Raw genomic sequence first — 15,632 nt, 5'->3', positions numbered from 1 at the left:
TAGTTTATGGATTTTCAAACATGTTTCTGCTGGTATATAAAAAAAAAAAGCCAAAACCAAAGTCTGATAATTAATAGGATGCTGAATAAGATTTGGTTCCCAGCAAAACCATGAATAAGTCATGTTTGAAACTGTATTTTCAGATCTTGATGAATTGCATCAAGGTAATTAAAGGTGAGACTTGATTAGCTGACATGTTTCCAAACATGAACATTCTTGCCTGTACTCCAGGCAAAAATTATGGTGAATGTTTTTGCAAATTTTCTAACATGATGAATTTTTCTCAAGTATAAACTAGGCCCAAAGGGGCCCAACTTTCCTGTTAATTGGAATACAAATGAAATCTGTCATTCAGTAATTGAGGTACACGATGACATATGGAGAACAGTATGCATTCATCAGAGCTCTGTGTTTATGTGGCAACTTGTGGACTGTTGAGCACACACAGTGCTCATCCCTTTAGAAAAAATCACCCCTGTCAGAATCCATCTTGTTCCACTCACTAACCTCTGCCAGAGGACACACTCACACACTCATATATATATATATATATATTTTTTTTTTTTTTTTTTTTCACATCTACACATAGACACACACACCTTTAAAAGTACTTCTCCAGCTAAACATTGCTGTTCTAGGCTCATGATGACTAGAGTAGAAAGACCATAATAGAGGTCATATGTTTTGTGATATATTTGGGGCTGGTCTGCCAATATGCCAGGAGAATCTCATCATCCAAGGGCAGAACTGGGTCTCCATTTTTAACAATGACTAAATGATATGTGGCTGTTTCAAAGACATTTGGGAGTGCCTTGAGGGCCTCCAATGACATCAGTGTAAAGAGAATTTGCTGCTAATCTTAATTAATTTACCAGCTTGATCTCTTACAGCAAACTTCCATTTACTATCAGCAGTAAGATGCAGAAAAAATAAATACTGAAGCTACTGGCTGAACATTATGTAGACTTCAAACCCACATTCCTGGAATGAAATTATAGGCACCCTGCAGCCAGTGGGAACCTGGCAGCCTTGCCAGAGATTTCACGGGGACAGAGATTATACTTCACAGCCTTACCTCAGGTTAATTTCTATTGTGGTCATGAAGCTGCAAGATCCCAGGAACCTTTCTTTTCGAAACACTGCCCTCCCCAGAACTGCAGCTGGCAGAGATGAGCAAAATTTTTAAATTGAATTTTTTCAGCAAAGAGTGTAAACTTCAATATTGACTTCATTTTGCTGAACTGTCTTATGTAAAAATAGAAGAAGGAAGTGAGAAGTCTGGAGTTTTCATCTGAAATTACTTAATGCCACTCCATTTTACTTTTCAATATTAACAATATACTCAACTCTGGTATGTTTTTCTTTGGAAGTAAATGTTTTGTTCAACCAGAAACTAAACTCTTTCAAATTCTGATTCAGCTATGGTTTTGAACAACTTAAACCAATATTTTTATTTTTTTTAAGGAAAAGTTTTCAGAATTAATAGCAAGATGAAATATCAGTTACTCAACACAGGTCCAACAGCAGGGGACAAGAAATTTAACTTTGAAACTTGATATTTTAAGTATTAGACCAAAGCATACCCAGCCCATACGTAATTTCCTGATCCTGTTCCCAAAAATGTTAATGCAAGCTCTTTCATCAGTGGGATCTCAAGCACTGACAGCAATTGCAACAGGCCCCTGAAATCCACAACAAGAAGAAATATACTTTCTGAACTAGTAAAACTTTAATTAACAGGGGGTTCTCTTGGCACAGTTTTTGCTGTTAAATAAATAAAGCATTTAGTCAAAACCATCTATATTTACTATACAAAATACTGAAAAGCAAACATATTTAAAAGATACGGAAATTTAAGGTTCTGTGAAAAGAAACTGTGCTACATGTTATTCACACTTATAATGCACATAACACAACTGCAACAGTATTTAGATACTGTATATTCATACATGGCTGGTGTAAAGTTTTTATAAGGGGATGCCATGTTATTAAAATGCATTTGTGTTTCACAGACTTTGAGCAAGGCAGAATTTGTCTTTTGAATGTCCAAATATAATAAACCAAAACAAACCAATGCCAGGCAGTAACAATTGGCCAGTCGTGTTCCACGTCAGAGCCCACTTGGCACAGCCTGCACTGCTCACTTCTCAGAGGGGATTTTGGTAGGGGTGCTGTTTTCCTTTCCAGCAAAATATCTCTGGGTGGAGAAGCAGTTTTACCCCTTTGCTGCCCTTTTGCAGAAAACTCCACAATTCTGAAAGCACTCGAGTTTTCCCACAATGTTTTCTGGTTTTAAGTAACAATCTGCATTTAAAAAAATTGATTAAGAACAACTTCCACCTCTCAGTCTTTGTGGCATATGCTCTACTGAAAAGAGAACAGCTTTAATTACTTCTTCAAAACAAATAGCATGGCATCCCTTCTTAGATGGAATGTACACTGTGTGTTTGCATGCGGTATAATGTAAGTCACTTGAATACATCAGACTTTTTTAACACTATAATATAAATAAGCTTATTCCTTCTACTAGACATATAAATGCCTTTTTTTTTTCTTTTTGCAGTCCATAATTATATATACATTGAAAAAGAATGATACACAAGCAGCAAAAAAGGCTTAGACTAGAACAACTCAGTGGTAACTAACCAAATTCGTGGCCTTTTCATATTCTCAACACAGAAAATTCTGCATATAAATATTTTTGGACTTTAGGAATTTTAAAATAAACAGAACAGTATAGTTGTCACACGGATCAAACACATCTTAAAAACATTTTGTTAGATTTTACAGAACACGCTGTTGACAGCTAAAAAAAGTAAAATAAAATAAACCAGATTTTTTAAAGGGGACAATAAGTCTAAACATCTGCTGATCCAGGGAGACAAGAGACGGACCTAATTACCATGAAGCAGTGATTCTATTCCAATTCCACAAGAAGGCTTCCCACTGTTCTTTACAAGGTGATGTCTCTGTGTTCTTAGAATGGACAACATCCCCCTAAACCTGGTCAGCAGTAAGGTAAGACCCCATTTTGGACTGAACAAAACTCTAGTCAGAAAACAAAAAATACCCCAATCATAAAGGGCTTATAACAATGTCGGATAGTTACATTTTACAATATATACTATTGACAAAATACCACAACATTAAAAATAATTAAAACCAAAAGCAAATACATTTATAGAACAATTGTGTCTTTTTGTAGGAGTTCTCTACTTTAATGTTCCAAAAGAAATGTAGGTGTTTTTTCCAGTCACTTTCTACCTGCAGAATGGTGATCTGTACAAAACCCAACTGAATCTATTTTAAATCTAGGCTCCCCAAAACATCAATGTGCTGACTCTTTTCTTTTCTTTTTTATTTTTCCAATTTTCTTTTGTCCTTCAAATTTCTCAGCAACCATTAAGGTCTTGTAAGTGTGGGCTGATTCTCCTTCATGGAATGGAAGCCCTTTGATATGGAAAAAGTAGAAGAATGCAGGAAGATTGTGAATGATACTTTTTATACACATCTCTAAAATGGGAGAAGCAAAAATTGATAGGTGCTTGGGAAATTCAGACTGGAGGCACCAGGAAAATGCCATGGCATATGTTTCTAAAAAGTCACTGTTGTGGAAAAAACAAATATAATGTTAATATTCAAACCACAGATTTCTAAAACACAACAAAATGTACCTGAGAGTGTGCATATTTATATATATTTATATTTATATTTATATTTTATATATATTTGCCAACATTTAAAGTGAGAAAGTATATTTTCCTCAATTCTTTCTCAAAACAAAGAACTGTGGATTTAAACAAAACAACCCCCCCAATTAACCCCTCTCCTTCTCAAACCCCCATGAATGGTACTTATGGCCCAAGCACTGAAGTCTAGTGCTGCTTTGGAAAACCCCATTTCACATCCTTCTCTTTTCAAACAGTACCCCAAACAGAGTGGAGAATAAGCAAGAAAAAAAACAAAAATAAAAGAAGTATATTTAAATATTACCCAGTATATAACAGACTGTACTTGTGTCAATGAAGAATCTCCAAGAAAATAAAGTGTAAGTCATACAAATGTAGCCCTGTTGACAAGTTTAGCTAATATTTCCTCGTAATTAAGATGATTTGAAAGGATGTGAACACAAACAGGCTACACGAACACAGTATATTAAAATTCCCCCCTGTAGCACATTACAATCAATAAAAAGAAAATAAAATCTGAATAATACTAGAGGTAGCAGCTGTTTGTATTTTCCATTATCTGAGTATCTCTGGAGTCCAACCCTTCGAACATTGCTCCCCTGATGAAAGGCTTGTGTGCGATCAGCCGACGTACAGCAGAGTGGAAAGCTAGATGTCTGCAAGAGTGTTTGAAGTATCTTTCTGAGTACAGTGGAAGTAGTACTTGTACAGAAGTGCGTTGACGACCTGTATTAAATCACAGCTCAAAAAGCTATGGCTGCTTGCTGTTTTACAAGCCACTTAAAAAAAAAAAAAATCCACAAGGTGTTTGAGTAAGCTATGCGGTTCCACAACATATAAATAGGGTGAGTTTCAAGAGTTCCATATAACCTCTAAAATATATGCTAGCTGAATATTAATGGAGTAATGATAATATTAATCATAGTAATGCCTTAGTTCTGGTATCACAAGAACACATTTCCTTCATTTGGGATGATTCTTGGAGGACGCTGGTGGGATCTCTTCTATGTCTGGTAGAAGTGGTGGTAGTGGTGGTGGTGCTCGTGATGGTGGTGGTGCTCATGTCTTTGTATCATTTGTCCCACTTGGCCTTCATATAAAATGACTGTGGGCAGGTCTCTGACGTGTTCCTTTTCCACAACTGTCCCCGGAGACTGGAAGGTTTTGCACATTTGGTGATTCTCCTTTGCCCTCTGCTTATGCTTCTTGTGGATCTGCTGGGATTGCAAGGGAAGGTACGGGAGGTTCTGGCCCACCCGTGCACTTGGGGAAGCCATGGGCAAGGGCACCCCTTGAAAAGGTTTATTTCTGACTGCCCTTCCAGGATGCACAGGGGCGACATTTTTGCCCTGGGCTTTGGGAGACCTCACAAAGTGCTTGTTGGAGTCCTGGCTCCGGAGCCTCTGTTGGATTTCGGCAATCTTGGCATAGGAACTTTCAGCCAGATTGATGTGGTTTGGATCCACCACTTGTGATTTCCTATGGTGAGCATGGAAGGTCTCAGGCTCATGAGAACGGGATCTAGTTTGATTCACAATTCTGCCTGGTGGGTCATGTTTTTGAGCTGCTGGAGGAGATCCTAGGAAATAACAAGCTGAGTTAGTCATCTAGTATTTCAAAGTTTTAATTAGTAGCATACAGTTGGCAGGGATAGCATTATCAGCAGAACAAATTTTTCCTAAGGAAGTGAATGCAATTATAGCTGTCTAGTTTAATTACATTTAATAATTCTGGCCAGTAAATAATACACAAATATGAATACCTATCTAGTGAAGACTCAACATGTGTGTGTGTGTATATAAAAATCTTTATGTTACCAACTCTTGGTCATCAAAATAACTGTGAGGGGAATAGTAAAACCCTGGCAGAGAGCAGGGAAATGAAGGAAATCCAAATCTCTTTGATGTGGGGACTAGAGCCAAAATTCCAGGTACAAACACACATTCTCCTATTTTTGGGTCAGTAGCAACTATAAAATATGTGCTGGTCTCATCTTGGGAACAAGCTCCAACATCCAAAAGTCAATCCTGACCTCACCCATAGACTAAACTTAATAATTTAGATGTAAAGATTGTTCTCCTAGGCTCAGCTCCAAGTTTAGTTACACAAACAAGTACATCAAAGCAGCCTTGCAGCACATTAGCCACTCTGTTGTGATACCACCTTCACCAGTAATTACCTTGCAGTATTCACAGTCCTATTCCTGAGTCACTACAGACAAATCACACAGCTTCACAATTCACTGTCCCTGACATGGAACATGCAATTGAAGACATAAAAGATTATAAGGTTACAACATAAATTACCTGGCCCAAACTTTGATGTGTAGTTTTCTATTCCTGCAAGATCCAAATAGTGGTTTCTCCTTTCAATGTTCTCATCAACACAATGACGATAGCACCCACTTTGCTCTGGATTGTTCTCACTCTGGTGGTATCTGTCAGCAGGAAGCAAAACTACAATTCAGCAGAACTTCTTTAAAGTTCTTATCACCATCTACAAACCAACAACTAATAGTCCCTTTGAAGTGACAGGAGCTGCTCACAAAGAAACAACAAATGCTTGGAATTGTGGATGACCAGACTTGCTATGATGATAGGCCTAAACTGACTGTTCTTTCCCCTCATATAAATCAACCCTGATGTTGCAAAGCAAAGGAGGCTTTCAAATTGCATCACATGTGCAAAAGCAAATAAAACCACTCCTAGCATTTATTACTTTCTTTCCTAGGGCCAAATCATTCAACTCATTCTCCAATTTGAACACGCCAAAGAAAATCTGCTGTTTGATTCATGACCATTCCCACTGCTGTGAGGAAGTGCTGGGGTAATCCAGATCAATGTCCACGTGCTCCTGCTTCAGAAAGACAGGCAACAGGACAGGTGTAGTAACTAAGAGAGTCTGGGAAGGGAAGGTGCCGGTAGGACACTCAGAGGTAACTGCTGCTTTTCAAAATACAATTAATAAGGTCAGATCAGACGCTGGCTTTAGAATCTCAACTCCCTTTCCTGCTCAGCTTTGCAATTTTATTTATAGCAGAACTATTTCCTGAGAATGAATATCTGAAATACCATTCATTTATGAGGCAGAAAAAAATCAGGCAGAATTTTATAGTATTGTAGCCAGCCCATAATGTCAAACAATTTTATTCAGCAATTTAAATGGGAAGTCTGCAAATATGAACAATATTTTCAATATAACAAACAGTATAAGCAGAAAACCCTTGATTAAGTCGCTGCTTGTCATTCAGACAATTCCGTTTCCAAGACCATGAGACTGGATTTGCTATTTCTCTGTGCAAGTGCACTGATGTCAGCCTAACACCAGAATTTGGCCTTGTATCCTACACCAGTTGCTAAATATGAGCTCTGTACTGTATGATGCCCAGTACTCTGCTTTTAGTCTATTAACACATTTCTAAGTTTCCAGAGGCTGCTGATCCCCTGAGCTTTGGCACAAATGGCTTTCCTGGTCTAGCTGGTACTGTTCAGAGACCTTACAGAGCGGAGGCCCCTCGTGTCTCTGTCAGACACAGGTCTGCAGTGTCTTTTATCAAAGTCACAAGACTTGACCTAACTGGAAGATCATTTTTGCTCTATTGTGATAGAGTTAGAGTCTCCTGAATGGAGGAGAGTCTGCCTGGAAAGCAGGTAAGGTTTAAAGATTCAGAGTCAGCTTTGAACTGCAGAAGTGACATGGGCTACTTTCAAAAAACAAACAAACAAACAAACAAACAAAAAAGGAATGTCCAGATGTTCTCTACATTTTGGATACCTAACTAACTCAGTACCTTTCCTGTATCAGGTACAACTTCACAGGTTGTTACACTTTAGCATGTCAACATAAAAGATTTCTGGGGTTGGAAGTTGCCTAACTGCAGTTGCCAGTCATGAATCACCTACAGAAACCACTGGGACTTCACACACGTGCTGAAGACAATTCACAGTTAACCCAGAAAAAACATAATTGAGCTTGATCCAACACAATTAAGCAACACTGTATGCAGCACTGTCTCTTGGAAATGAAGTTAACAGGGAACCTGTTATTTTGTTACTGTAATAAATTAAATCTCTCATCAAGACAGAGAAAAAAAAATTATGCCAGTACTGCCACAGCCCTACATTCTAATAACTTTCTTGCATGCAAGATGACGTTCACAATATTCATGCAAATATACACAGTGAAGCAATTATACACTGATGAGAGATGTGCTCCACTGTCAAAGGGAACTTCCAGTACTTCTGAGAACTGAAGTGTCTGGCACCCAGGCCCACAGTGCTGTCCTGCAAACACATGGGAGGACTTGGGCAGGCATCAACCATGCATCGAGGACTGTGTAAACATAGTGTTGTTATTGGGCTTGGGCTTGGTATGGTTCTGCTTTTAATAAAAAATTGCATCTGCTGGAGTGTTTGTGGAGTGCATGGAAGTCCTTTGTAAAATTCCCACGCTTATGTATCATCCTGATGGCACGAAGCACACAACAACATAGCAGGAAAGGGGAATAGAGCACAGAGCAGAAAATGCAGGGACATCCCCTGAGAGCCTCACTCACTGAGAAGACAGAGTTTAAGTCAGCCAGGGAGAACCAAGCTATCTAGCCATGAATCTAGCTACTTATCTTGATACTCATATTAACCCTACAGGTGAAAACTCCTGCCTGTAGCTTCCAGCAAATGAAAAATCCAACCCATCTATCTCCCAACCTTAAGGATAAAAACATTTCTATTTTATCTTGAATATTAATCATATCTTGCCTAGAATTCCTAAGTGACTGAACATGAGAAATGTGTGCACTTCCCACAAGTTCTCATTGCTGCTTTCAAAGGGGAAGCAACTGCATTAATATTGTGAGATTCTGACCTGAGCCTCAGCAGCTTTCCTGAGGGTTGTCAGCTTGGTCAGAGTGCACAAACATCCCTGAAACACACACAGTGTGAACAGCACACTCTTCATCCTGTCTGCATCTAGTGGGATGTAACAAAACCTGGCAGCTGCTGACCATTGTCTGACACTGATCTACTCAGCTCAAGACAGAGTTTTCTGTGAGGAAACCTCTCACCAAAGGAATGAGAAGGACAAACATTTGGTCCCAACATTTGATGCTTCCATGAGTGTGGATTTAATTGGAAGTGCTTGCTGTTCATAAAAACACTACATTTGCAGAGCCAGGACTTTAAGGTGAATAAGAAGGGGACTTCAAATTGAAAGGGGATTTTTGCAGTAGATTATCAAACAAAACCAATCTATTGAATTCGCACAGGGTAAAACTTTGCTAATGGGCAGAGGGAATCTGCACACCACATCTAGGCCAGCAAGTAAAACCACAGAGTATTCTTCAGTTCATAGAAGATTCTGTACAGAGTTGCTGACACAAGATTAATAGTAATTTTATTCTTCTTTTAATCTGAAATGTGATTGTACTGGGATTTGCTGACTGGGATAACTCACTAGCATTTTTTTCTCCATCCAAAAAAGGGAGGTACTGTTCTCTTGTCAGTTTCAATAAGACTGAATGCTCCTTCTCCTGATAAATTTGCTATGTATCCAGACAAATATCCCTCAATCTAAGGCAAGCCAAAAGTTTGTTGTTTTTTTTTTCTTTTTTAAATTTGCAGCTGAAGAAACAAACATAACTAATGAGTCAATGTCATTACTGTAACATTTCAGCACACACTTCCCCTCTGCCTTATGAGCAGTTTGTTATGAAACATAAAATCCCAAAATATATCAAATATGCACCAAGATGACCTGTTAGCACTGTGCTTGGGTTATGAGTTACTAACCCATGCAAAGCTTGGCACTATTTGAGTAGATGAGTGAAAAAGATGGGCTGGAAGGAGGACAGAGAAAGGCAGGAGATGGCTGCTAAGGAGTGGAAAAGGTTTTAGGACACTTTTAGCCAAAATGTTTTGCTATTAACCTCACTTATTTGCAGATGGCATCTAAAAAGACAATTCAGATCCTCCAAAGAACCCACAGAAAAAGAAAATTCCAGAATTTTTTTTCCTTTTTTTTGTGTTTCTTTTGTTTTAATATAAGTATCCAGCAATGGAATCTGCTCTTAAGTCCACAATGAAAACTCCTGTAATTTCTCTAGTTTAAAATAATTAAAAAAAAACCAAAACAAGCAAGCAAGGAATCAATGGTTGAGGTTTCTCAGAGGTATGCAGTGCCTGTCAGGAGCCAGGGTTTATTCCCCTTACCTGAGGGAAGCCCTCTGCTTCTTCTCAGAGCTTCTTGCTTCTTCATTAGCTTTGTTCTCAGCTCTGTGCCTGGCACTCTGCAAATCTGCCAGGATAAAGCACATTATTGTCACATTGCTGTCCTTGCTGATCAGCACAACCAACACTCTACATTGCAAGCACGTCTGCTTGTGTCAGTAGATCAGGATGTGATCTATCATTTCCTGTCACCTTCTCAGTCCTGCTTTTGCCCAAAGGACAGATTTTATTCAGAGGTAACCTGGCCTGCAGGATCTCAGTCAGGGTGAGGTTTACTCTGCACTCACACTGACAGGCTCAGTGCTGGCAATTCAGTGCTGTCCTAGAGCACCACATTGCTCCCCAGCAGGGAGAATTTACTTGTCTGCTCTTGAGGGAGTGATTATTTTATTAAAATTGAGGTGATCAGGCTCTCCTTTTAGATCTGATGCCTACATTTTTTATTGAAGTACTAATTTTAAATAATTTTAAGTATTTCAATTTAGTACTACTCTACCTACTGAAGCACTTATGCTGCAACAATTATTATTACATTGAAGGTAAGTTGGATAAGCCATCATGGTACAAATATTTTTATAATGGCAGACTCTTCCAACACAGAAAATGTACAATTTTTATTCACAGATTATTTGAGTTTACTTATGCTTAATTGTTTATTTCTACCCAGCAGCACTGGTAGCTATGCACTGTCAAGAAGCATTTTATGCCCCTACACCTCCTTCCACACAAATCAAGTGCTGCAATATGAGCAGAGATAAAGTGATGCAAGTCAAGAAGGCCTTAGATCTGCCTTGCAGTGCACAAAGAAAACTACACTACACATGGGTTATTGCTGCTTCCAAAAGAAGCAATCCATCAGAAGGGGGAACCCTCATTTGCTAATGAGACACTGAAAGAAGGACAGGTAATTTTACAGTCAAGATCATAAAGCAGGTTTGTGGGGTTTAAAATGCCCACATAATTATTTGCCTTTAAGTATATATGTATTTGCATTAACAAAGTACAGAGATGGATTTTCATGGGACTCTGGAAGATTTTGTATTTTTTCCAATGTCTGATTGCACATCCTTACCAGTATGATTTAACAAGATACTCTTTTTCTTCTGGCTGCTATCTGGTGCCACAGTAAGTTTCACTCTCAGAGTTTTGCTGGAACTAGGAGAATGGTTTACTGATGCATCAACTACCTCATAGATGGTATGAAGCAAGCTGGTAATGTCCTGGAGTCAGATTGAAACACAAAAGAACACAGCACTGTGAAAATGGCATAAAACTCACAGCTCCACTAATTACAATTATTTTGGATTTGGCACTATTAAATGCTGAAGTATCCTCAGAAGCCTTCACCAAATAGGTTTATGAACTGGGGCAAAGCAGATCAAAACAATGACAACAGCACTAGATCTGCAGGTTTCCCAATCTCTGAATCAGCAAAATGGTGTTCTGCCTTCTCGTTTCTTTGATTTACACAGAACCCAGGGATAAGCATTCATACTCCACTGAAAATTGAGTTCATGTGGCCAAAACAAATCCATCAATTCAAGAAAATCTTGGACATTACAGTCTTCCTATTGGTTTGATTATTTTTTGTTGTTTTTTTTTTTCCCCTTGGCATAGTTAAATGGTTGGTTATCTAGAGGAAAATCAGTAAGAAGAGTGGCAGAACTGTAAATCTCAGGTTTGAAATGAAATTATATCTGTCTGAATATCACCCTCCTATCTGTGTTTTGGGGTTTAGCTTATTTTGCAAAATTCAACCAGTTTTGAACAGCAAATATTATCCAGTCAGGCTATTACAGAACCTTCTTCACAGATCTCTTTGAAGGCAATGGGATGTGAACAGAGGCTTACACATCTGGCAATATTGGTCAGAACACCAGCCAATTTTAACAGGCCAATGTCAAACAGGAGAAACACTGTTTAGTAGCTGGTGATGCTCAAAGGTCTCCCAGGGTGATTTAATCCAGCCAGGCTCAAACAGGGTACTACCTTAAATTGCCAGGATGAAAAGGGGATCTCTTGCCTCACTGTTTTTCCTCAAAAGGATTTTACCCAAACTGGTCTTGGGCACCATCCTAAGGCCAAAGCAGTCTGATAAAGTATTCTGATCATTGCAGGCTATAAAGAGCCCATTGAATGCATATCTGTGAACTTCCCCATGCTGCTCTTCCTTTTCCTTGATTTATCTCCTACCTAAGCTCTTTCCAGATGCCTGCAAGCACAAAGGAAATATCTAAATCATCTTTTGTTAAGTATAACTGGTTCTGAGGATTAAGAGTCAGGTCTATAAAAACTCAAAACCTCTACAACTTTTCCTTTGCTCAGGAGTCATACCTATAACATGGGTATCTCAAAGTTTAGTATGCCCTAATGGAACCCCCCACCACTTTAGAAGTCAATATACCACAAATTCCTCATTATGGAACCAGCTTTTAAGAGGACATAAAGATAATTTCTACTCACACAGAATTTAGGGAAATACTGAGCTTATGGCCAGGACCAATGATATTACACTAGATGATTTTCCAGCTCAATAGGAAGAATGAATAACTAAATCCTAAGGGGTCCAGACTTTGTCTTAACATGTAACCTCTCTAACTTTCCTGCACTCAGGAGAATTTCTCCAAACCTGTAAGTTCAAGACAATATATTCATAAAAAGAGAGTAGAATATGTATTTTTTTCTCTCATTGCTGCAAGAGATTTTATGGGCTGTTATCAGTAGCTGCTCCATGCTCTTGACAATCACTGTCTAAAGCTTGAGAGATACTCTGTGTCAATCTGGTGGACACCTCACAGCTCTTTAACACATCTCCATTTCACTCTAATTTGAAAGCTAGCCAGACCTCTAAATGTGACCAGACAGAGCCAAAACCCAACAGGCAGCTTGAAGGGCTGAATTTTTATTTTATCTAAGAGAAAGAACCCAGGCAAGCACATATACAGACAAACAAACTATATCTGCTGTTTTGTACACCCTCCATAAGTCATGTTCCAGGAGCATTGTGCTATAATCCCACACTTGGATAAACCTTCTCCTTCAGCAAGGAACTTAAGCACAGTGTTTACTCCTAACTGGGCTCCATACACTCAGCACGTGGGTGAATGGGGCTTTTCCCATACATTCCTGGTCAAGTGCTGGTTAGCCAACATTTCATCTTTCCACACAAGGCTGCTATCAAGAGGTTATTATCAACTCTTTCATTCATAATAATCTTCCCTTCTTCCATTTTTCAGCTATGCCAGATATTGGTAAAGCCAGATGTTTGTACATCTAGTCTATTTTAGCTTCATAACCAAAGACAAATATCCCCCACTGTCCTTTTACATTATTTTTTTCAGGGCTGAGGTCTAACTTGCTTACTTGCTGACAATCTGCCCCTTATGTTCTGTGAGGGTCTTTCTCAATAAGCTGTTTGACTCAGCAGTTTAAAAAGTGCTCCCAAAGGCTGTCAGGGAAGGCAAAATGTGGCATTTGTGTGACACATACTTGGCAAGTCACAAATATGTGCACACGTGCATCACATCAGGACAAGTTGCACGTCTCAGCCAAATGGGCCCAACTTAACCCAAATTAATGTCCAGGCTGGGCAATGAGGGCACAGAGGACTCAGCACCCGTGTGGACTAACACTGCTGCCTTTGCATTTTGCTATGTGTCTAACATGCAGCTCTGACGTGCTCTGCATTCTGGCACTGCAGGAACGTGCTGGTCACACTGGATGTGTCCCAAGAACGAGGTTAGGGACAGCCATGAGCAACCACTCAGTGCTTAAGCTGATCTTCTAAATACTGACAACAACGTTTTAATTACAGGATTCATTTACTTGTGGTCCTGATTTGGGGTTGGGAATTGCAGCAAATTGACAGTTCTGATTTGGCCAAACAAGGCTACTTGGGCCATTCTGTCTCATGTACCACTTGAGCTTTAGGCTCCTGTTGTTTCACAATTATAACACATGAATTTCTGAGGCACTGATCTATTGAGAATTGTTTTTGTCAATAAAATTTGAACTGTGACTATAATTCCTTTCTCACAGCCCTGTTTTGGCAGCTAATATGATAATGGTTTCTTGTCAAATTGCTAGCAATAGACCATTAAGATATATGTTACACGCTCTGTATTTTATAGTTACATGTATATTACCCCCAAATTATTTTCATCTTCCAGTAGACTGCCAGCAGACTTGTTTCCCTTGAAAGCTGTCCCACTGAACATTATCTGTATTTAAATTCATTTAAAAACTGCCTAAATCCATTGAGACAGCTTTACCCTCTTCACACCAGCTTGTGCATTTCACCATCCTCAAGAAATTTAGCACCAAAGATCAAGAATAAAACCTAGTTAGTTGTTCCTCTTGTCTGATACATAAACCAGCACGACTCAGAGCCCACCTACCAAAGAATCAAACTTTTATGCACAATGAATTATGAGTTGTACAAATCATGGGATTTTGCAACTGTTTTGCTTTAGACTGCTTGGTCTTTCCCCCACAAAAAGTGGATTTTTAGACTACTACATTAAATGGGTAAAAAGAAACAAGAATGAACAAAAATATTTCTCTCCTTCACAGCAAATGGATTATATTTAGAGGGGAAGTATTCTGTATGACTCTAACTTCTGAGGGGCTTCTGGTATGCAGAATTTCTGCTGGGATCTCCAGGTTAATCAAGTACAAAAACTGAAACTAGGATATTTTTCCAGAGAGAGGAAACCAAATACCACTTGAGTAGCATCCAAACAGCCAGCATGTGTCATACCCAAAATTATTTGTCTTTTGCTTATTGAATACCACAGTTGGTTTTTCCAGGGTGAAAAAAACATCCTTTTTTATCAAGCAGCCAATACAACAAAATATATTAACAAGACAAAATTTAATAGATTGCCTGAAATATTTCCATTTGTTAAGTCCACACATGTATGCTGCACTCACACATGTATTTGCAGAACACATTATGGCTCTCTAGTAGGAGACTAACAGTAATTTATAACACTCACAGAAATTCATGACAGTCAGAGAAACCAATGGGTCTGAAAAAAGAACAAGAGCACTGAAGTTTTCTGCATTCCTTACAAAACACATGTGAGACTGAGGAATTCCCTATTCCAAGTATTATTTTCAGGTTTTAAGGAATAACAATGGTACAGGGATGACCTTATTTTTCCCATATTAGCATAGATTATCATCACAAGACTAGTTAGCAAATTAGAGACCTTTGTAGAAGACACTAATAGATTTTTCCATTAGAATTAATTTAGCAGAAAGATATATTTGTACCCAAAAAAACCCCAACCAACAAACAACCCCCCAAAAAACCCTAAACCCCCAAAACTCCAGCCTCCCCTCAGGAAAAAAAAAAAAAAACCAAACCAAACAAATAAGAAAACCCAGAGAACACCCCCAAACCCAAAGAGTTAATTAAAATGGAAAGATTCAGTTTGAGTCTTTATAGTTTGCCTGAGAGAGAATTCTTTGACTCCCCTTAAAACCAAGAGAGAAAGTTATATTTTTTCTTAATATTTCTATCTGACATGAAGCACCATTTCTAATGACTGAAGTGATGGCCACAGATACAAACAGGCACTGCTCCTCTATCCATTGGTTCCATTGTTCTTTTTTATCCTGAGTTAGTACAAACACAGTGAAAACCAACAAATTTCAAGATAAGGGTCAGCTGATAAATGGTTGCCCCAAAAAAGCCAATATCCTTCCCCAAGTC

At 38.6% G+C, this 15,632-nt stretch overlaps 1 protein-coding gene across 1 annotated transcript in view; it reads right to left on the bottom strand.

The window, feature by feature from the left end:
- Window positions 1-1,707: 1,707 nt before the first annotated feature.
- Window positions 1,708-15,632, bottom strand: part of NKD1 (NKD inhibitor of Wnt signaling pathway 1) — a 106,327-nt gene continuing 92,402 nt past the window's right edge. The window contains exons 7-10 of the mRNA XM_031505848.3: window positions 10,986-11,133; window positions 9,896-9,980; window positions 5,996-6,126; window positions 1,708-5,268 (exon numbers count right to left, since the gene is read on the bottom strand). Of these exons, the coding sequence (XP_031361708.1) occupies window positions 4,694-5,268; window positions 5,996-6,126; window positions 9,896-9,980; window positions 10,986-11,133 (939 nt within the window). The 3' untranslated portion in view covers window positions 1,708-4,693. The remainder of the gene's footprint in view (window positions 5,269-5,995; window positions 6,127-9,895; window positions 9,981-10,985; window positions 11,134-15,632) is intronic.

This window comes from Lonchura striata, chromosome 11 (genome assembly GCF_050655825.1).
Source record: "Lonchura striata isolate lonStrDom1 chromosome 11, ASM5065582v1, whole genome shotgun sequence".
NCBI lineage: Eukaryota > Metazoa > Chordata > Aves > Passeriformes > Estrildidae > Lonchura > Lonchura striata.
This window is presented reverse-complemented; position numbering and strand designations above follow the sequence as displayed.